The sequence below is a fragment of the Chiloscyllium punctatum genome, chromosome 22 (assembly GCF_047496795.1).
Source record: "Chiloscyllium punctatum isolate Juve2018m chromosome 22, sChiPun1.3, whole genome shotgun sequence".
In the NCBI taxonomy this organism is placed as follows: domain Eukaryota; kingdom Metazoa; phylum Chordata; class Chondrichthyes; order Orectolobiformes; family Hemiscylliidae; genus Chiloscyllium; species Chiloscyllium punctatum.
In genome coordinates this window covers 82,793,102-82,817,236 of record NC_092760.1, presented here as the reverse complement: position 1 = coordinate 82,817,236, position 24,135 = coordinate 82,793,102, and the positions used below count along the sequence as shown (strand labels likewise).

Genomic DNA, 24,135 nt, shown 5'->3' with positions numbered 1-24,135 from the left:
TGCCTGGCACACCAACCTCATTTCTGAAGAAGGGCTTATGCCCGAAACGTCGATTCTCCTGCTCCTCGGATGCTGCCTGGCCTGCTGTGTTTTTCCAGCACCACATTTTTCAACTCTGGTCCCCAGCATTTGCAGTCCTCACTTTTTCCTCACTTACATCACACCCTGTTGTCCCTGATCACTGACTGAATTTGAATTACTTAATCTCCCAGGTGTGACTGCCTCCTGAATCAAAGCATCCAGGTAACTATCCCCCTCCTGAATGTGCTGCAGTGTTTGAAGCTCAGATTCCAGATCATCAACTCTGAGCCGGAGTTCTTCCAGCAACCAACACTTGCTGCAGATGTGGTCACTGCCATTCGCAATGGGATCAGCCAGATACAGCACATCATCTGTCCAGCCATCTCTACTTATTTAATAAATTTATACAAATTTATGAGTTAAATAATTTCTCGTACTTCTGTGTTGTCTTATTCAATTAAGCAAGTAATAGTAAACTTTTAATCAATCACATGATGCACAAGAAATATCAATTGAAATGCCTTACCTTAGCAACACATGAGAGTCCTTTTTTCGGTGAGTGGAGGAGGGCAGTGGGAGACACTACATATCTTGGGATTCAGCCGCTGCCAAAATGTATTCCTGAAACTCCTGAGGTAAGTTTTTATATTTAAAAATTATCTTCCTGTTGGGCCACTGGTCCTCGCTATCGCTCATCTCACTCCAACTGCCACCGACAAAATGAAGAAGCGATAGAAGAGAGAAGATGGGGTCAAGGGAAAGGAGGGGATGGACGTGAGCTTGAGTGTTGACACCGATTAACGAAATGGCTGCATTCCTGAAACAGATCAGGGCATGGTTAAATTGTATGTATGTAAATTCATGGAGTATGATGAGCAAAATTAGGGAACTGGAAGCAGAAATTGCTTGGGGAGGATATGACATAGTAACACTATGGCCCAAGCCAGAACAGTTCTTAACATCAGGGGTTATAAAGCCCTCAGTAAGAACAGGGTGGGTTAGAAAGGAAGATGGTGTAGCAGTGTTGGTGACACAGGCAGTGGATGAGGGTAGTGCTGTGAATGTTGTGTATTTAGATTTTCAGAAGCATTTGATACCATGCTACATGGCAGGTTGGCTAACAAATTCAAGATGCTTGCGATTGATGGGTCTATGGAGGCATGGATCAGAAGTTGGCTAAAATGGGAACCTGAGGGTAGGTATAGACAAGCCTTTCTTAAATAGGGGATGAGTTGAAAGTTGTGTTCCCCAGGGATCGGTTTTGGGGCCCTTGCTGTTTCTGATTTATACAAACGATTTGGAGATGGGTGCTCAGTGCAATAATCTCTAATTTTTCAGATGGTACTAAGCTAGGGAGAATAGTGAGTTGTGACGCTGATGCTGGGTGACTTCAAAGGGATGGTGTCTCAGTGGTTAGCACAGCTACCTCACAGCTCCAGGGACCTGGGTTTGATTCCAGCCTCGGGTGACTGTCTGTGTGGAGTTTGCACCTACTCCCCATGTCTCTGTGGGTTTCCTCTGGGTGCTCTGGTTTCCTCCCACAGTCCAAAGATGTGCAGGTTAGGTGGATTGGCCATGCTAAATTGCCCATAGTGTCCAGCGATGTGTAAGCTAAATGACCTGATTCCACACTGTAGGAATTCTATGATACAATGGCAAGTTAGCCAAATGGACAGACACCTGACAGATGAATTTCAATGCAGAGAGATGTGGTAAATGCGTTTAGGTATGAGAAACATGAGGGAACAATCCAGGCTCAATGGTAAAAGATTCAGGGGAGTACAGGAGCAGAGGGATCTTGGAGATCGTGTGCATGATTCTCTTACAGTGGCCAGGCATGTTGAAACATTTGTTGAGAAGGTGTATAAGATCCTTTGGTTGATAACTAGAGGATAGAATATAAAAGCAAGGAAGTGATGGTGCACCTCTACAAACCTTTGGTCAGGCCACATTTGTAATATTGTGTTCAGTTCTCGACACCTTCTTTTTGGAAGGATGTTCAACCCTGGAGAAAGTGTGAAGGAGATTTACTAGAATGATACTGGAATGAGGGATTTTAGACAATAGACAATAGACAATAGATGCAGGAGTAGGCCATTCAGCCCTTCGAGCCTGCACCGCCATTCAATATGATCATGGCTGATCATTCCCAATCAGTATCCTGTTCCAGCCTTATCTCCATAACCCTTGACTCCACTATCTTTAAGAGCTCTATCCAATTCTTTCTTAAATGAATTCAGAGACTGGGCCTCCACTGCCCTCTGGGGCAGAGCATTCCACACAGCCACCACTCTCTGGGTGAAATAGTTTCTCCTCATCTCTGTCCTAAATGGTCTACCCCGTATTTTTAAGTTGTGTCCTCTGGTTCGGCACTCCCCCATCAGCGGAAATATGTTTCCTCCTGCCAGAGTGTCCAATCCTTTCATAATCCTATACGTTTCAATCAGATCCCCTCTCAGTCTTCTAAACTCAAGGGTATACAAGCCCAGTCGCTTCAGTCTTTCCGTGTAAGGCAATCCTGCCATTCCAGGAATTGACCTCGTGAACCTACGCTGCACTCCCTCAATAGCCAGAATGTCTTTCCTCAAATTTGGAGACCAGAACTGTACACAGTACTCCAGGTGTGGTCTCACCAGGGCCCTGTACAGCTGCAGAAGCACCTCTTTGCTTCTATACTCAATCCCTCTTGTTATGAAGGCCAGCATGCTATTAGCCTTCTTCACGACCTGCTGTACCTGCATGCTTGCCTTCATTGACTGGTGGACAAGAACACCCAGATCTCTTTCTACAGCCCCTATACCTAATTTGATACCATTGAGGTAGTAATCTGCCTTCCTGTTCTTGCCACCAAAGTGGATAACCAGACATTTATCCACATTAAACTTCATCTGCCATGCATCTGCCCACTCACCCAACTTGTCCAGGTCACCCTGTAATCTCCTAACATCCTCATCACATTTCACCCTACCACACAGCTTTGTATCATCAGCAAATTTGCTAATGTTATTGCTGATACCATCTTCTATATCATTTACATATATTGTAAAAAGCTGCGGTCCCAGCACGGATCCCTGCGGTACCCCACTGGTCACTGCCTGCCATTCCGAAATGGAGCCGTTAATCACTACCCTTTGTTTCCTATTAGCCAACCAATTCTCTATTCAATCTAGTACTTTGCCCCCAATACCGTGCGCCCTAATTTTACTCACTAACCTCTTGTGTGGGACTTTATCAAAAGCTTTCTGAAAGTCCAGGTACACTACATCCACTGGATCTCCCTCGTCCATCTTCCGAGTTACATCCTCAAAAAATTCAAGAAGATTAGTCAAGCATGATTTCCCCTTCATAAATCCATGCTGACTCTGTCCTATCCTGTTACTATTATCCAGATGTGCCGTAATTTCATCCTTTATAATAGACTCCAGCATCTTTCCCACCACTGAGGTCAGACTAACTGGTCTATAATTTCCTGCTTTCTCCCGCCCACCCTTCTTAAAAAGTGGCACAACATTAGCCGCCCTCCAATCCTCAGGAACCGACCCCGATTCTATTGAACTCTGGAAAATGAATCACCAGCGCATCCACGATTTCCCGAGCCACCTCCTTCAGTACCCTGGGATGCAGGCCATCAGGTCCCGGAGACTTATCAACCTTCAGACCTAACAGTCTCTCCAACACCAAATCCTGGCAAATATAAATTCCCTTAAGTTCAGGTCTTTCAGCCACTGTTACCTCAGGGAGATTGCTTGTGTCTTCCCCAGTGAACACAGATCTGAAGTACCCATTTAATTCCTCTGCCATTTCTTTGTTCCCAGTAATATATTCCCCTGTTTCTGTCTTCAAGGGCCCAATTTTTGTCCTAACCATTTTTTTGCCTTGGACATACCTAAAAAAGCTTTTACTATCCTCCTTTATATTCTTGGCCAGTTTACCTTCGTATCTCATTTTTTCTCTGCGTATTTCCTTCTTACTAATCCTCTGTTGTTCTTTAAAAGCTTCCCAGTCCTCAGTTTTCCCACTTATCTTCGCTAAGTTATACTTTTTCTCTTTTAACTTTATATGTATCCAAGTAAAGGATTGAATTCCATTTACCACTGATCAGCCCATCTGACAAGCCCATCTCTATCCTCCTGTAAGCTAAAGCTATCTCACTCATTATTTGATACCTCACCAATCATTGAATCATTCACAATTTAGCAATAATAATCTTGTTATTTCTGTGATTATTTATCTTGTTCCACTACACCAATGTAAAATTATTTTCCCACTTGCTATCCAGAGCTGATTTAATTTCAGAGTGAAGCTTATGTCAGTATTGCAGTGCGGACATTGGTCTGTCAAACTGAAACAATTTCACTTAGTTCCTTTGTCACTCCCTGTGGAGGATGACCAAAAGTAATCATATTCGAGACTTTCCTATAGAACTGAACCGCACTAAGTTGTGATGATCAAAATTAATACTGAATCATTACTGCTTTCGTCTTTCAGCTGATGCAGAACCTAACCAATGCAATGATGCAATTAGTGCTAATCTTTCTCTCATGCAATCACTAGAGACAATGAACAGGTCTGACTTCCATCACTAAATGTAAGGGTTTTATTAAATGAGGCAGTGCTATGGTTTGGTGGCATGATGGCTCAGTGGTTAGTACTGCTGCCTCACAGCACTAGGGACTTGGGTTCAGTTTCACCCTCAGGTGACTGTCTATGTGGAGTTTGCACATGCACCGGTTTCCTTCCACAGTACAAATGTGACTATGTGCGTGGGCCATACTAAATTGCCCATAGTGTCTAGATAGATTAACCATAGGGAGTGCAGGGTTACAGAATTGGAGTGAGTCTGGGTAGGATGCTCTTCTGAGGGTCAGGTGGATTTGATGGGCTGAATGGCCTACTTCCACACTGTAAGGATTCTATTCACTGGTGGTAATGTCATGAGACTTGCTAACCCAGAATTGGTAAACACTCCAGATGTGTTTCAATCCCATTGCAGCCACTGGTGGAATTTAAATGTGATTACAAGATGTGTAATTTAAAGGCTGTTTGCTGCAGTAGTCACCATAACCTTATGATCAATCATGGTAAAAAACATCCATGTTGTTCACTTGTAAAGGAAATTTGCTGTTGTTACCTAGTCTGGCCGATGTATGACCCACTGTAAGATTCTGGATTAGTGGTGCTGGAAGAGCACAGCAGTTTAGGCAGCATCCAAGTAGCTTCGAAATCGACGTTTCGGGCAAAAGCCCTTCATCAGAAATAAAGGCAGTGAGCCTGAAGCGTGGAGAGATAAGCTAGAGGAGGATGGGGGTGGGGATTGAGTCTTACCTGTCTCCTCCATTAGGCCATTCTATTCAAGGACAATAAAGATTGAGCATGATATGCTGATCTTGGCACATATCCTGTGACAGAGTAAATAAATGATATAATTCAGCCAGCAGTATTTTTCTAAAATGATCTTCTCGTCTTCACTGGCAACGGGGGTGGTACCAGGGGACTGGAGGGTAGCGAATGTTGTGCCCCTGTTCAAAAAAGGGAATAGGGATAACCCCGAGAATTACAGGCCAGTTAGTCTTACTTCTGTGGTAGGCAAAGTAATGGAAAGGGTACTGAGGGATAGGATTTACGAGTATCTGGAAAGACACTGCTTGATTAGGGACAGCCAGCACGGATTTGTGAAGGGTAGGTCTTGCCTTACAAGTCTTATTGAATTCTTCGAGGAGGTGACCAAGCATGTGGATGAGGGTAGAGCAGTGGATGTAGTGTACATGGATTTTAGTAAGGCATTTGATAAGGTTCCCCATGGTAGGCTTATGCGGAAAGTCAGGAGGCATGGGATAGAGGGAAATTTGGCCAATTGGATAGAAAACTGGCTAACTGGTCGAAGTCAGAGAGTGGTGGTAGATGGTAAATATTCAGCCTGGAGCCCAGTTACAAGTGGAGTTCCGCAGGGATCGGTTCTGGGTCCTCTGCTGTTTGTAATTTTTATTAATGACTTAGATGAGGGAGTCGAAGGGTGGGTCAGTAAATTTGCAGATGATACGAAGATAGGTGGAGTTGTGGACAGTGAGGAGGGCTGTTGTCGGCTGCAGAGGGACTTAGATATGATGCAGAGCTGGGCTGAGGAGTGGCAGATGGAGTTCAACCCTGCCAAGTGTGAGGTTGTCCATTTTGGATGAACAAATAAGAATGCGGAATACAGGGTTAATGGTAGGGTTCTTAGTCAGGTGGAGGAACAGAGGGATCTTGGGGTCTATGTACATAGATCTTTGAAGGTTGCCACTCAGGTGGATAGAGTTTGTAAGAAGGCCTATGGAGTATTATCGTTCATTAGCAGAGGGATTGAATTCAAGAGTCGTGAAGTGATGTTGCAGCTGTACAGGACTTTGGTTAGGCCACAGTTGGAGTACTGTGTGCAGTTCTGGTCGCCTCACTTTCGGAAAGATGTGGAAGCTTTGGAGAGGGTGCAGAGAAGATTTACCAGGATGTTGCCTGGAATGGAGAGTAGGTCGTACGAGGATAGGCTGAGAGTTCTCGGCCTTTTCTCGTTGGAACGGCGAAGGATGAGGGGTGACTTGATAGAGGTTTATAAGATGATCAGAGGAATAGATAGAGTAGACAGTCAGAAACTTTTTCCCCGGGTACAACAGAGTGTTACAAGGGGACATAAATTTAAGGTGAAGGGTGGAAGGTATAGGGGAGATGTCAGGGGTGGGTTCTTTACCCAGAGAGTGGTGGGGGCATGGAATGCGCTGCCCGTGGGAGTGGGAGAGTCAGAATCATTGGCGACCTTTAAGCGGCATTTGGATAGGTACATGGATGGGTTCTTAATCTAGGTTAGAAGTTCGGCACAACATCGTGGGCCGAAGGGCCTGTTCTGTGCTGTATTGTTCTATGTTCTATGTTCTATGTTAACATTAATTCAGTGGATTTGGGTATCACTAGCTAGATAGCATTTGTTGCCTATCACCGATTACCCTTGAGAAGGTGATAGTGAGTAACTTTCTGCAGTTGATTTGTTCTAGGTAGGTCTACTTAGGTGCCATTAATGAGGGGGTTCCAGGATTTTGACCCAGCGCCAGTGAAGGAATGGCGATATACTTTCAAGTCAGGACAGTGAATGACTTAGGAAGGACCTTGCAGGTGATTGTACTCCCGTGCATCTACTGCCATTGTCCTTTTAAAGTGATCATGGGTCATGGTTACTGAGTGACCCCTGGTGAGTTTCTGCAATGCTTCTTGTAGATAGTACACACTGCTGCTACTGAGTATTGGTGTGGAGAGTTTAAATGTATGACTCTGTGCCAGTCAATTGGATTGCATTGACCTGGATGGTATAAAGCTTCTTGAGTGTTTTTGGAGATGCACCCATCCAGGCAAGGGGGTGGGCGATACTCCATCATACATCTGCCTTGGGCCTTGTTAAGAATGGACAGGCTTTGGATAATCAGGAGGTGAGTTACTCGCTGCAGGATCCCTAGTCTGTGATCTGCTCTTGTAATATATACTCAGCTAGCCCAGTTCAGTCCTTTGTCAATGGTAACCACCAGGATGTTGGTAGCAGAAGATTAAGCAATGGTAATATTGTTGAATACAAAAGGATGATGGTTAGATTCTCTTGTGTTGGAGATGGCCATTGCCTGGCATTTGTGTGGCTCAAATATTGTTTATCTCTTGTCAATGTAAGCCTAAATGTTGTCCAGTTCCTGGTTCATTTGTAAATGGATTCCTTCAGATTCAAGGGTGAGTGGTGCTGAACATTTTACCAGTGAACATCCGCACTTCTGACCTTTATATGGAGAGAAGCTTATTGATGAAACGGCTGAAGATTGTTAGGTCGAAGATACTACCTTGAGGAAAAAGGGTGTTTGTCACAATGATAATGTCCTGACGTCTATCTTAAGAATACAGGTTCACATTGCTTCTGCACTACTGATGTGTAATAACATCTCAACACATTGATTAGAAAATGCCTTGAATGCGGCAGGACAGATTAACACAACAGTTGACCTAAGGCACTCCTGTGGGGATGTTTTGGAGCTGAAAAGGCTGACCTCCCCCAGGCACAGACATCTTCCTTCATGCGAGGTACAATTTTTGAGATGTTTGTGACTGTAGGAAGGCAGAATTTATTGCCTATATTACCTAGTTTTGCTGACAAGATGAGAGCCAACAATTTGCGATATATTCTGCAGATTACTTTTATTTGAAATTAATAACATCAATGGATGAGGGAAAGTATGTATATGTATTGATGTGGAGAACTAATTTGCCCCAAAAATATTACAATTCCAGTTCAAATTGTTTCCCTTCCATTAAGTTCTATGTCAGTGTAAATAATTCAGTACCAGCTTGGACTGTAACAAAACCCATAAAGAAATGGAATCGTTAATCAGGTTACACAGGATTTACCCTGTGCCTGTCGAGTTGTCTCGAGCATTGTAAATTTTACAACTACTCATTAGACATTTCCTCAAGAGAAACTATTCTCTAAATATAGCTCTTGCTTCCACAGGATTTCTTTTTTTTAATAGAACTTATTAAATTATTTTTGATGTTTTGTATTTTCATGGAATTATCGCACCTTAGAACATAGGAGGCCAAACAAAACCCCACAATGATCCTTATTCTGTCTCCTTGAAAGAAATGATGCACCTAATACCTTACCCACCTTTCTCTATTTCCAGGCTGAAATATAAAAACCAAAGAACTGCTCATGCTGGAAATCAAAAACAAAGATATTAGACTAGAAAGGATCGAGGTTAGTTATGAACAGGTGTTATCAATTCTAGAAGGAGTGAAAGTAGACAAGTCCCCTGGTCCGAATGGGATTTATCTGAGGATTCTCTGGGAAGCTAGGGAGGAGATAGCAGAGCCTTTGGCTTTGATATTTGAGTCATCATTGTCTACAGGTTTAATACCTGTGGACTGGAGGATTGCAAATGTTGTGCCCTTGTTCAAGAAGGGCAGCAGAGATGACCCAGGTAATTATAGACCAGTGAGTCTTACTTCTGTTGAAGGAAAGGTTTTGGAAAGGATTATAAGAGATAAAATTTATAGTCATCTAGCAAGTAACAATTTGATTTCAGATAGTCAACATTGTTTTGTCAAGGGCAGATTGTGTCTCACAAACCTCATTGAGTTTTTTGAGAAGGTGACCAAGCATGTAGATGAGGGGAGGGCAGTTGATGTGGTATACATGGGCTTCAGTAAAGCCTTTGATAAGGTTCCACATGGTAGGCTGATGGAGAAAATGCTGAGGCATGGAATTGAGGGTGATTTAGCAGTTTGGATTAGAAACTGGCTTTCTGAAAGAAGGCAGCAAGTGGTGGTTAATGGAAAATATTCAGCCTGGAGTCCAGTTACTAGTGGTGTGCCACAGCGATCTGTTTTTGGACCACTGCTGTTTGTCACTTTTATAAATGACTTGGATGCAGGCGTAAGTGGATGGATTAGTAAATTTGCAGATGACACTAAAGTCGGTGGAGTAATGGACAGTTTGGAAGAATGTTACAGGTTGCAGGGGGACTTGGATAAACTGCAGAATTGGGCTGAGATGTGGCAAATGGAGTTCAATGCAGCTAAATGTGAGGTGATGCACTTTGGGAAGAATAACAGGAAAGCAGAGTACTGGGTCAATGGAAAGATTCTTGGTAGTGTGGATGTGCAGAGAAATCTTGGAGTCCATGTGCATAGATCCCTGAAAGTTGCCACCCAGGTGGATAGTGCTGTTAAGAAGGCATACAGTGTGTTAGGTTCATTGGTAGAGGGTGCAACATCATGCTGCAACTATACAAAATGTGGCCACACTTGGAATATTGTATACAGTTCTGGTTGCCCCATTACAGGAAGGATGTGGAAGCATTGGAAAAGGTGCAGAGGAGCTTTACCAGGATGTTGCCTGGTCTGGAGGGAATGTCTTATGAGGAAAGGCTGAGAGACTTGGGTCTGTTCTCATTGGACAGAAGAAGGCTAAGGAGGGATTTGAGAGAGACATACAAGATGATCAGAGGTTTAGATAGGATAGACAGTGAATTAATTAATTTATGGGATAAGAGCATCACTGGTCAGGCCAGCATTTGTTGCTCTTCCCTGATTGTCCAGAGGTTAGTTCAGAGTCAGCCACATTGCTGTGGATCTGGAGTCACATGTAGGGCAGACCAGGTAAGGATGGCAGATTCCTTCCCTAAAGGACATTTGTGAACCAGAGGAGTTCTTTTCCAACAATTGACAATGGTTTCATAGTCATCATTAGAGTCTTAATTCTAGATTAATGCTTCTAAATTTGGCAAATGGAGGATAATGTGGGCAAATTCAAACTTGTCTACATTGTATAAGACAGTTAGTAATTGAAAATGATTTGGAGGTGCCAATGTTGGACTGGGGTGTACAAAGTTAAAAATCACACAGCACCAGGTTATAGTCCAGCAGGTTTATTTGGAAGCACTAGCTTTCGGAGCACTGCTCCTTCACCAGGTGCACAGCCACCTGATGAAGGAGCAGCGGTCTGAAAGCTCATGAAAGGGTAACTGACATCATGAGCTTTTTCAGACGTTGGGATTTAAAGGACTGTGTTTCAGATAGCCCAGGTTCAAGTCTCACCTGCTCCAGAGGTGTGTAAAAACATACCAGCAAGTAGGATTGGTGAATCTCCCTGCAACATCACAGACGGTTGTATTTGTGAGAGTAGATATTGGCACCAAGTGTGGAAAAGTGCAATGCAGGTCATTCTGTGATAATGTAACAGTTATGTTCCTTGTCAACCCTGTGCTGTAGAAATTTACACTATAGAAAACCACAATAGGAAATTGCACTGTATGAGATCACAAATAGAAAATCACTATACCTGTTCAGTAGGAAGAGGTAAAAACAATGACTGCAGATGCTGGAAACCAGATTCTGGATTAGTGGTGCTGGAAGAGCACAGCAGTTCAGGCAGCATCCAAGTAGCTTCGAAATCGATGTTTCAGGCAAAAGCCCTTCATCAGGAATAAACTGTTCAGTAGGAAGTTTGTGTTATCCAAACAGCGTTGACAATTCATCAATCGTGTTATAGCCAATTCACGCTGATGAAACGTGCATTATAACAGAGCAACATGTATTTAAATAGAAGGAGACTGTAAAACTCGATGGTGTGGAGGGATCTGAGTATAAGAATCACAAGCAAAAACACATAATGCTGGAGAAACTCAGCAGGTCTGGCAACACCTCGGTAGAGAGAAAGAGTTACCATTTCAAGTCTGGTATTTATCAGAAGTCAATTCCATGAGGTTAGCATGTAGGTACAGCAAGTGATTTGGAAAGCAGATATAATGTTATAATTTATTGGTAAAAGCTGTCAGTGAAAGTTTGGCACTAAAATGAATATCTGACAGATGATAGAGTCAAAAGTTAGGGGTGCTGGCAGAAAGTGGAGTTGATACCAAAACCACATCAGCTGTAACCTTCACGGTGAAGTAAGTTCGTTGAACCAAATAGTCTATTCCTGATCCTAAACTCAGTGTCCTGCAGAAGGCCCTTACCTCTGGTATTCCCTCCTTAAATCTTGCTACCTTTGTTTTTATTGAGGATGCTCCTGAAAACCTATCTATCTCGCTAAGATTATAGTAGCCCACAATAGTAAGATCTTATGAGATTCAGTGTCATATTTTGGATTGTAATACTCCTTTTGCAGCACCTTGTGATCTTTCCAACGTTAAGAACTCTGTACAAGTTGCAAATTGTACTAAACAGTGTCACTGGCTAAACATTCCTCACCTATTTCATGCATACGTTTGTGAAATTATTTGCTTGCATATTTAAAGTTGACCTCACAAATTGTTTTTTTTTGTGCCTTCTCTTTGCAGACATAGTTTCAGACCCAGTCCCAGATGAGTGCGTGCTGGGATATTCCTGTCAACAGTGCCATTCCAATATTTCATCGCAAGGACGTCTCAATGACTGTGTTACCTGCCTAGGTATTCATTGTTTCAATGCTTTGTGCCTGTTTGTAATAAAAGGTGTTAAATCAGCGATCTATAATTTCTCTGAGAAGACCATTCAACTGCCAATTCTAAATCTCTTGCCTCCAATAAAGGAGTGAGATGAACAATGAAATGTTGTGCCAGGTTCATTGGAAAATAAATGCAGCATTGCTGACATTATTACTGATACTGCTGCTTTAAACCAGCACTAGCTGACTGGGAACTGGTCCTGGCTGTCTCAGACTGTGGGTATATTCTCTCTGAGGCTGTTATTTTCTTGCTGCTAAGTAAGCTCCTTCAATTCCTCATGTAATGTAAAGCTCCTTTATTGATATCTGTATATAGTAGTTTCTCAAATACAGCTCTCTGCCTACAGGCTCAATCAAGACTAATCTTTTCTTTTCTACTGATGCTGGAGTCATGTCATCATTTAATCATCATGCTTGATATATCATGTTAAAGAACTTGTCTACCCTCCCCTCGCCTCACCCCCCCTCGCCCCAAGGTTCTCTTTGCTTGGACTCCATTATTCCAATAGCTCACTTGCACCTACTTACATCATCTTTGTAATCTTTGATATTACATTGTTACAATCATTGTCACAATTTTTGCCTTCCTTCAATGTCTCAGTTTAACAGGTTGAGATAAGCTGGAACTCTGCCTAGATATCTTGACCTGGTTCATTTGAGGTCATCCTGAGGATGATGGTGTTTTCCAATGTCTAGAATAGTTGTAACGTTCCTGTATTTTGGAGAATGTGTTCTTGGTACAGTTGTGTCGTATCTTTTGATAATTGCACTTGGTCTCACTTCGTGACTCAAGTAAATACAATGCCTTCCTGTCCCATCTGAAATGCTCCGGCAATATAAAACCTCAGATAATCTGGTTCCCTGATGAACAAAGCTTCTGTCGTCATGTCCCTTCATCAGACTTCCTGGCCTTGTTTTACAGTTGACTGAGATTTTGTCTTGTGTGTCGGATTGCATCACCTCTGCTGCTTTTTGCTGGGGCTGTTTTATCTTCTTGTGATCTTGAGTTTATATTTGGTTTAAAATTGTTGTAGAACTGGTGATCCATTTTAATCATCCATACATTAATAATTCCATTGGCAGGTACCCATGATGCAATGATGTTGGTCTGTTACTGAGTCAAGCCCATTCCTAGTCTGGATTCTTATAACTTCAATATCTTGCCTGCTGTTCCCTCTCTGTTTGACTGAGGATGGGGAGCATGTCATATGCTCAATGTCCACCTCCAGAATAAACTTCCTCAAATCCTTGTTCATGAACTAAGGTCTAATGTCCTCTGGTAATTCCTCTGGAAAACCGTGTACCTCCTTTTTCAGTGCCCTCTTCACTGCATCTACTTTGTCTAAATGAAGTCATGCCTCCTCAATCCATCCTGAATAATAGTTGGCCTGCAATACAACTTCCCTCTGAAATCAGTTCAACCCATTGCTAATCTCTCCAATAATATTGTTGGGAATGTGGATGAAATCGTTGACTTTGTACTTGGCACTTGGTTGTGTATGGCCCACATGTAGCACTTTGAAATGTAGTTCTATATGTCCTTTGAAAAGTCTGACCACCACACGGATTGTCATGCTCTTTCCCTGTACTTGGTGGAAACTGGATGTTCCCCGTGGAGTTTCAGTAGGATTTCTCTTCACATCAACTTTGGTATGAGCAATAAATCTTCCACTGTTGTCCAGTATTGTCTTTTGCTTATGGTGCCATTTCAACAAGTGGTCTGCTGGAATATATTTTGACCTTCCCTCCACTCACCCACCCACAATGCATCCATGGATACTCAGCACAACAACCACGCACACACCACCTTTGGGAAAGAGTTTACTAACCTTTGTGAAGTCTGTATCAGATTTTGAGATACTTGTGCATCTACATTGCATTTCTCCTCAATGTCTCTCCTTATCTGGTAAAATGTTGATTACAGCTATAGAATAAGATGTTACTTTTACAAAAATAAGTTGCTCTTTTTCTGCTCGCTTCACTGTTTCTCGTGCATGTATCTCCCATTACTCGCACTTTGAATGGAATTTGATTATGCTGTCATACCTCACCAGCCCAAGCCTGAATTATTACATGTGTGGAGACATGGCTGAAATGTTTTTCCAACCCAATAATATTACCAAAGCTTCAGTGTCCATGTCAACCCAAAATGAGTCAATGAGTCAAACCTTTCACTGTTAATGCTTCCTTCTTTTTGGCTGTATACTTCTGTTAGTCACCATCAAAATTCTTTCTGTAAAATAAATTAAATTTTCATATTCCATTGACTTATGCTTGAATAAGGATTATTCTAGTCCTATGGTAGTGTAGGAATTAAGTCTGGACTGTAATGTGCTAAAGCAACAGTAAAGTCACATCTCCTTTATCTTTTCAAGAGCAGCAGTATGTTCTTGACTCCAGTACTGTTGCTGGCCTTGTTTTGAAAGCTCAATAATGGATTAAGTGAGACTGGCAAAGTTAGGGAAAAAATTCCCACTTGATTCACTATGCCGAAGAACCTCTGGATATCTTCTATGTACTGCATGCTTGAAATTCATTGATCATTCACGTCTTCTTTTGATCCACCTTGGAGGTTGTGTCTAAGAGAAGTATGAACAGTTCTCATTCAGCATAAGGCCTGTATTTTGTTATGTCATTATCATATACCTGAATGTTTGGTTGTGTTTCATCTTCACTTGTCATGCTGTAGGATGCCATCCATGTGGAAAATGGTTCCTGGTCTCCCTTCCAGGATTCTAAGATATTGAACATTTCTGATGCGGAGGAGATCCCGAGTGGTAGATGGCTGAAGTAATATCACCCAAGTAGTGTGATTAATGTAGTCAGAAATGTTGAATGCACAGTGTTGTTAAAAACCAGGTTGCTCTCAATTTTGTCCCACCATCATCAGCAAAGTAAGCTGGACTCCCTTTCTTACTCCTTTGACTGAGTGAGATCCACACACTGTCTTGGTTCTCCAATTATCTTAGGAACTGTTGCTAGCCCTGAGCAGCACTGTGTCAGTTCTGTCACTGAAGATATCACCTTGCTTTCATCCAAGTTTTCTAACTGAGGTCTTACTTTTCCTTTCAAAGGATGAGGAACTTTTCTGGGAGAGTAGAAGTAGATCAATTTAGCATCTTCTTGCAGAATATCCTGCTTCAATTTGCCTGAAGCTTTGAATAGTTTTCTAAATTCTTGCTGCTTTATTCCTTCTTGTCTTCATTCTGAAATATTCTATCTATTTTCTCTAAGCATCCGAAGTGAACACTTGTATGCTCAAGATGAGATATTCTCATTCCTCAGTATTTGTAATATTTCAGTGATGCTTTTTCCTCTAAGACTATTGGTGGTAATGTATCCCACAATCTATGCCTCCTGGACCTTGGAGCTTTATTTCTGTTGGTCTGATTCTCTCAGATTTTAACGATGGCAGCCTGTCTGTCTAAATTGAATTTAATTTTATTGAGCTTTCTCCTTGTGTAATTTGCATTTTTCTCAAAATTATGGACGAGTTGGACCAAAGGATCTGTTTCTGTGCTGTACATCTCTGTGACTCTATGTCGTTTTGCAGGAATGTTATCATTTTTGGGGTCTCGAAGGAGCTGTTAATTAATGAAATTCCCTAAATTGGACACGTATAATGCTTAGCACTTCCTGCTGGACTTCTAGTTCTGTTTTGCGGTCAAACCAAATATGGCTGTTGATACTGACCATCTCCTATGGCTTTCTAACATCATATGCTCATCAGAAGAATTCTCAATCTATCAGCACTCACTTATTATGACCATGATTTTTACCTGTATAGTGGATTTGTTGGATTGTTCTAGTGATACAACCTCCTTGGATTAACGATAGTTGCTCATTTCTTATCTCGCACATCAACTACCATATTCATCCTGCAAAGGTCTGTACATGCAATATCCTACTCGATAATATAAATCTGGTAAAATGACTTCAGTTAATTCTCCTAAACGCAGGTATTGATGAATAATTCTCACCCATTTTATCTCTAAAATTCTTTTGGGGTGAAAGAAGTATGCATTGTCTGTTTTAATCAATGCATCATGCTCCTTCGTACTTTCTTCCCTGCTTTGTCTTACTAGAATATTGTGAGCTGTTACCACTTCCAGAGCTCCTACTTCCCATCTTATGATGGGTCTTCTGTGTTATCTCATGGCTGAGGTAATGGCAATGGAGCTGTCACCCCTATGGATTATAGCAACTTAATGGCCCAGGATGGCTGATATGTTTTTTCCCCTTCTTACATAGCATGTTCCAATTCTGTTTCTATCCTCCAGGATATGTTTCTCTTGTGGCTAAGCTTCAAAGTCTTGCAAGGATTTACTTTCTTGTCCTTTATCATCTTCCCAGCCTCTAACGCTGTAATTGAAGTTTTCCAAGGTGTCTTTCTGCCTCTGAGTCTTCTCCATTCCCAGCATTTTTTTCTGTTAATCTTCAATATATTGCATCTATTTGACAGCGGCAATTTCATTGTCTTCAAGATTACTCCAATGGTCCATATAAACCAACACATCTCACTGACTGTCCATGTAGACCTCATGTCTCAACTACCACTGCCTGCCTTTTGGAACCTTCCCTTTCGAGCTGTGACCCTTGGAATCTGCTGTAACATCAGACCCTGGTTCTGTTTCGGTTTTCTCACTGCCGCCATGTTTTATCTTGGAACTTTAAGCCAATGTTGTTACCTGCTCTTTGAGGTATTGCTGTTCCCTGAAGAAAAGTTACACCTGAAACGTCAACTTCTCCACCTCCCTGATGCTTCCTGGCTTGCTGTATTCTTCCAGCCTCCTGTCTGTCTGTTTTGGATTCCAGCATCTACAATTTTTTAGTCTCTAGTTAAATATCTCTGGGCTTGAATGTCTGTGCATACACCTTCCCCCAAGTCACCTGCTCCTCATTATTAAGTAAGGCTTTTGTAAGTGTTCTGTGACACTTCTTTACTTGAATCTGTAAATAAGTTATCCAATACAGCTCTCTCATGTACTATTTAGGATCTCTCTCTTCACATGTTCCATGATTGGTGCCTTGTTTCCGACAGATGTCATGTGATTAATTACAGCATCATGTTACATGAATGTCATCGCAGTTTTGGTTGTGATCGACGCTTGTAATTTAGCTTCAGAAACGGCATGGTAACACATGGAAACACGCGGGTGACTTTAAGCTGGATTGTGAAACATTAAACCCAAAAATGCAATAAGGCTCATGCAAGAAATGTTAGAGAAATCTGTACAAAATGAAATCCATGAAAAGAGAAATTCAAGATAGGGATTAGAAAGAAGATGCAGGCTTAAAAGGCAGACTTTGTGTAAGTCTAAACACTAAACGCAAGCTAGAAAGGATCTGTTGTTTTAATTCCTTCATGTTAGATTAGATTCCCTACAGTATGGAAGCAGGCTATTTGGCTCAACAAGTCCACACCAATCCACCCCCCTCCCTAATATTTACCCCTGACTAACGCACCTAACACTTGGGCAATTTTGCATGGCCAATTCACCTGACCTGCACATCTTTGGATTGTGGGAGGAAATAGGAGCACACCCTTATAGACACAGGGCAAATGTGCAAACTCCACACAGACATTCGCTCGAGGCTGGAACTGAGCTCAGCCCCCTGGCGCTGTGAGGCAGCAGTGCTAACCACTGAGCCACCATGCTACCCCTTGTGAAGTCGGATTCTGGAATCATTTAAATATTAGCGTGAAATATGTGAGATCTTCCTGGACCAATGGTAAATTAGTGAATTAATTATTTTAAGTAAACTTGAAATTCTATAATGTCCTTCATAACTATACTCCAAAGTGCTTAACAATCAATTAAACTTGCGAAGTATGAAGGTTGTAATGTAGGGAACACAACAGCAATGAGGCAGTGACTTAGTTAATCTAGTCAATGTGACAGTAGCTAGTTAATCTAGTTAATGTGACAGTGACTAATTAATTTTATTTTTTTTTGTGATGTTGCCTGACCAAGGATTAAATACGGTGAATAAATTCCCTATTCTTTTTTGAGGGAGGACTTCTACATTAACCCACAAAGACGAATAGGGCTTTGGTTAATTATTTCATTTCAACTCTAATGATGCTGAATCCCTGTGTCCTGCAGTCAGGGATCAGGCTTGAATTTTGTGCTCAAGTTCTGGGGTGTGACATGGTTTTCGGCCACTGGGACATGTATCAACTGACCCACAACCTGCCCTGCAGTGATGGGTTATATTTCAACATAAGTTCAGTTGATATCATGCTTATTTCCCACACTGGCTGAGGCTACCATGAAGGACTCTCCTCCTCAACCTCTCTCCCCTGGCCTGAGGCGTGATGACCTTCAGGTTAAACTACCACCAGTTGTTCCTTTCTCATGACAGAGCAGGCCTTTGGTCTTCTGTGACTGTGGGAACTTTACCTTTTTTCTAGCACCCTAGAAACAGCACATTTTGAGGTTTGTTCTCAGGCACCAGATCTGATAACTTTCTCAGAATGTATTTTCGGTATTCTGTCAGAACACTTGAAAAATATTCAGACCAGGAAAGTATCCCACATGGACTCACTAATAAAGAACACTATCGTCTTCTCCACTGGTCATGAGTGACTCTATTTAACATTCCAAGATGGATACTGTGTCCCTGTAGACTGTGTTCAGTAGCAGCTGAATATGAGAACTTGCATTTAAACTAAATTGACTAAGTTACAGAATGCTATTCTTTCGTCCTGATCAAACATGTAACTGAATGCAAATTTAATATGATAAACATTTTTTGACAGTGAAATCTTTGAATAGATTTATTAGATTGCTTTATGACATATGATAAATATTTGTGTATTCCACACTGTGCTTAATGAGAACAACTGTCGTGCGAATCCATAATGAGTAGCACTGTGAACATTTTTGAATTTTGCAACTGTGTGTAGCAAACCCTGGAGAGTTACAATCAGCTTCTGTAGGATAGGGTTCGAGTTGATAAATCTATTGACAATATCTTGACAAATATCCAACTGTAAGCTCTATCTGGTCTTTTGCAGATGAAGTGAAGGAATGGAACACTATAGAGTCTGAGCAAAAAACGTATGATTCTCGGAGTGATCATGATTTCCTCATTCAAAACACATTAAATCGTCAGTCATCGGAAACTCAGGATGAAGAACAAGGGGTATAATTTTTCTGCCGTTTAATACAGTGCATTTTGGGGAGACCTCTAGGGATCATAACTCTGCTCATTCCATAGAATCCCAACAGCATGGAAGCTGGACATCAAGTCCACACTGACCCTTCAAACAGCCTCCCACCCAGACCTACCCCATTCCTGTAACCCCATATTTCCCATGGCTAGTCCACCTAGCCTGCACATCCATGCAATGGAAGAAGAAACCTGTGCACCTGGAGGGGACCCACACAGACGCATGCAGAACATGTAACCTCCACAAAGACAGTCACCCGAGGCTGGAATTGAACCCAGATCCTTTGTACTGTAAGGCATCAATGCTAGCCACTCAGCCACCATGCTGCCCCAGTCTATATTTAGTGTGTTGATGGCATTTTAAAACTTAGGAAGGAAAATTGAGATAATTTTTTCATTTTGCTGCCTGGGTAGTAATCTGAAAGAATAGATCACTTGTCAAGTTATAAAAGACATCTGATTTTTATCTTCGTGATTTCAACAGAAGCATTTCTTACTCACAACTCCACTGCTGTTGACTTCTTCTGGAGCTATCTCAATGCTTTTCCTCCCTTCAGAGACATCTTGCTGCTTGGCTGACTGACTCTAATGAATGATGTCTCCTCAAAATTCAATCAGGGTTATGAAGTATTGCCAATGCCAAAATGATAGATGTCCCTTGAATAGTCAGGCATTGTTAGTATATGGGCCATTGCTTGAGAACTGGGCAAAATGTCATTGACATCAAGAGACATTGTTAACTTGAAACATTCGCTCCTTCCTTAGAAGTTATTAAACAAAAGAAGGTGGATCTATTGGTGTATTGGTCATGTAACTGGGATGAGTAGTCTGGAATCCCAGACTACTGTCTGGGAACATTGATTTGAATCACACCATGGCAGATGGTAAAATTTGAATTCACTGAAAATCAGAAATAATAAGCTTTGACATCAAGGCTGCATTCGACTGAGTGTGGCATCAAGGAGCCCTGGCAAAACTGGAGTCAATGGGAATCAGGGGGAAAACTGTTGGACTCATACCTAACACAGACAAAAATGAGTGCGGCTGTTGGAGGTCAGTCATCTCAGCCCCAAGACATCTCTGCAGGAGTTCCTCAGGATAGTGTCCTCAGCCCAACCATTTTCAGCTGCTGCCTTCCATCACAGGGTCAGAAGTGGGGATATTCACTGATGATTGCACAATGCTCAGCATCATTTGCAACTCCTCAAATACTGAAGCAGTTGATGTTCAAATGCAATGAGATCTGGTCAATATCTAGCCTTGGGCTGAAAGGTGGCGAGTAACATTCATGCCACACAAATGCCAGGCTATGACCGTCTCTAATAAGAGACGGTCTAACTCCTGACATTCAATGATATTAGAGTCGAAAAGTATGGCTCTGGAAAAGTACAGAAGGTCAGGCAGCATCCCAGGAGCAGGAGAGTCAATGTTTCAGGCAATCATGAAGAAGGCTTATGCCCGGAGTGTCGACTCCCCTGCTTCTTGGATGCTGCTCGACCTGCTGTGCTTTTCCCATGCCATACTTTTCGACTCTGACTCTCCAGCATCTTCAGTCCTCACTTTCTCTCATTCAGTGATATTACCACCACTGACTTTCCCACTATCAACATCTTGGAAGTTACTTTTGACCAGAAACTAGAATCGCCACATAAACACAATAGTCAGAAGCTAGGAATACTGCAGCGAGTAACTCATCTCTTTACTCTCCAAAGCCTGTCCACCATCTACAAGGCACAAGTTAGGAGTGCAGTGGAATACTCCCCACTTGCCTGGATAGGTACAGCTCCAGCAACATTCAACAAACTTGTCACCATCCGGAACAAAACAGCCTAATTGAATGCACCACATCCACATGCAATCACTAATCACTTCGTCCACCACCAAAGGAGACAGGACATAGAATTGTAGAAGCATCTAGCTGTTTGACAGAGCAAATTGATGATTTTGGCTTCCCTGCTCTCTCCTTTTGACCCATAGGCACCCTTTCCAAGTATTTACTCTCTGAGGAAATCTACTGTTGTATCTACTTTTACCATCAACTTTGGCATTCCACATCATCGCATCTCACCACATTAAAGAGTTTCTCAGTATCTTGCCTTGGGTTGAACAAAGGGCTGTAGCCAATATTTAACACTTCTCTGACTCAGTTAAATCCACACATTCTACTGCAGCTCCTTGGTCAGATGAATGTCATAGATTTCTAAAGTAGTGGTCAGAAAGGAATTTTTTTTTCTCTTTCAGAGCAGTCTGAGTAGAGAGTGAACCAATGTCAATTACCATTTTTAAAAGTCAAACTGTATATACGCAACAGCACACAGATAAATCAAATGTAATAAGTTTCTCAAAGTTGTCAAAGTTAGTTTTTTGTCCAATTTTTCAACTTGTCAAATTTTACCATTTACACATTCATTCTGCACGGGAACAGGCCATTGTGTTGGTCCTGGCTCTCCAAAGAATATTGTGAATTAGTGCTACTTTCCTGCCTTTTCCCTTACCCCTTTGACATTGTTTCTATTACAATAATCCGCCAAAGTCATCTTGAATGCCTCAATTTACCACACTTCCAAGGCATGCATTCCAAACCAGAACCACTGGTGTGAATAAGGTTTGATCACATTAGATTTATTGCTTTCTGTGCTAATGATGAAGAATTGTGGTTGAAACCTATGAAAAGTGAAAACTATTAGGGATAGCAAGAGGAAATAAAAATGCCTGAAACTTCCTTTTAAGAATGTTAATTCTGATGGGTCCTGTTGTTTTATTTGACACTGCCCCTTATATCTTTCACCTAGGATGACAAATGCTCCGAGATGTCATTTGGTCTTTTCTTCAAAGATGGGAAGAAGCGGATTGATTACATTTTGGTCTATAAAATATCGAGTATACAGGTGGAGAAGAGGAATACTTTCGAAAGAAACCTGCGAGCAGAAGGACTGCAACTGGAAAGAGAGGTGTGAACCAAAGAGAGTTATTTTATGAGTGGAGAAGAAAGTCTAGCAATATAGAAAGAGGACAAGTCATTTGGAAAGAGTATTCAGGGCCTCTCGCACCTTAGTGTCCCATCTTGCCTCAATCCCTTTTTCCTTCCATTCTGTTACAGAGCTTCCAATTTCTTTTTCTCTCTTCCTGCTTTTTTCTGCCTCTCCACTTGCTTAGAACCTCATGCATCATAATTTATCCTTGTGCTGATGCAAAAGAACTGCAAGCTGAAAGGTCAATTCCTACTGATCTGATCTATCCCAGTGTTGTTTTGCTTTTATTTCAGATTTTGGTTAGCTACTATATGCTTTCACATTAGGTTATTTATAATAATCTCCCATGTCACTGTGTTTAAATATCTGTGTGAAGTTGCTTCATAAAAGGAGCTCATTCACTAGCTTTACCGGTTGAAGGAGTGAGCAGCTGATCTCTACTGTCTGTCTCTGGTCAATGCTCTATTAGCATTATCTATCTATCTATCTATTTATCTATCTATCTATCTATCTATCTATCTATCTATCTATCTATCTATCTATCTATCTATCTATCTATGTGTCTGTCTATCTATCTCTCACACACTCTCTCTCATGTGCTCTCTCTCACACGCGCTCTCTCTCTTTTGCACTCATCAGCCATGCTCTCTTTCTCTCATGTTTGCTTTCTTGCACTCTCTCATACTCACTGCCTCTCTCTCTCTCTTGCATCCTTCTCTTATGTGCTCTCTCTTTCCTGTAGCTTCTCCCTGACTCACTCACTCACTCTCACTCTCTCACATTCTCTTTCTCTCTCATTCTCTTCCTCTATCAGACTCTAACTGTCTCATGCTATGCATCTCTTTCTCTCTTGCAGTCAATCTTTCTCTATCAAGATCTTGTTCAGTCTCTCTGTCTCACATGTGCTCTCTCTCCCTCACACACTCTCTGTCTCTCTCATGGTCTCTCTCTGTCAAGCACTCTCTCTCTCACAGTCTTGGATTCACACACACTGTTCTTGGCAGTAAGGATGAGCTATGGATAAGGAAAGGATTAGCGATTAGCCTCTGTGGGGAAAATAGTTTGGCAGCAAGCTCTATCTGGATTTCCACATCATACTTGGACATTTGGGTAGAACAGCAATCAAAATCCACTTTGTTGGGAAGTGAAGAAGTTTGAAGAAAAATAATTATACAATAAACTCATGGTTATGTATCAATAAGTAGTTTATTTATCATAGGATAGAGGTCCAGGATCATGAGAACTGATTTAAATAAAACATATCCCTTGATGAATAAGCTACAAGTCAGTTGAACTGGAAGAAGCTGGAGACTGGCAAATAGTAAATATAGACCACGGTTTACTCACATCACTGAAGTCTGTTAGGGAAGGAAACCTGCTGTCCCTACCTGGTCTGGTCTACATGTGACTCCCACAAAAATATGGTTGACTCTTTGGGAAATTAGGGACGAACAATGAATATGGGATTAACCAGTGGTGCACACATCCATGACTGAATCAATAAAAGACATTAAAATATTCCCACAAGTACTCGTGTCATTTTGGACAAAACTAGATGACATATTTAACTAATTTTAGAAGCTTGTTAATTGAAGATATTTGTTTATAGCATAATTTATCTTCCAATAATGTTGAAAATATTTGACAACAATAGTCCATTTAGTAAGGGATCTACATATATTTATTATTTCGTTCGTTTGATTGAATGAGTATTATTTTCAGGCGATAGTTTTGGTGCAGTTCCTTCTGAAGTAGATAAGTGTCTGCGGTGAGGAGACTTTAGCCCTAACAAAACTCTCAATGAAATTTTGATTTCAGGCAAAAGCACAATTCAATGCCTTTATGTTACGACAATGACACTATGGTCGACCTTGTGTCTTTTTTAAATAAAAGAGTCGATTTGAGTATCGTGCAGATTTATTGCAATAATATAACATGAAGGAAACACACTTCACAATTTGTTTTCACCTGATAACT

General features: G+C 41.5%; 1 protein-coding gene across 5 annotated transcripts in view; it reads left to right on the top strand.

The window, feature by feature from the left end:
* The window catches only part of ano3 (anoctamin 3), a 573,601-nt gene that overhangs the window by 363,014 nt on the left and 186,452 nt on the right, over window positions 1–24,135 (top strand). For all 5 annotated transcript variants that reach the window (XM_072592732.1, XM_072592727.1, XM_072592730.1 and 2 more), the window contains 3 exons: window positions 11,865–11,975; window positions 19,032–19,159; window positions 21,979–22,137. In XM_072592732.1, coding sequence (XP_072448833.1) covers window positions 11,865–11,975; window positions 19,032–19,159; window positions 21,979–22,137 — 398 coding nt within the window. The remainder of the gene's footprint in view (window positions 1–11,864; window positions 11,976–19,031; window positions 19,160–21,978; window positions 22,138–24,135) is intronic.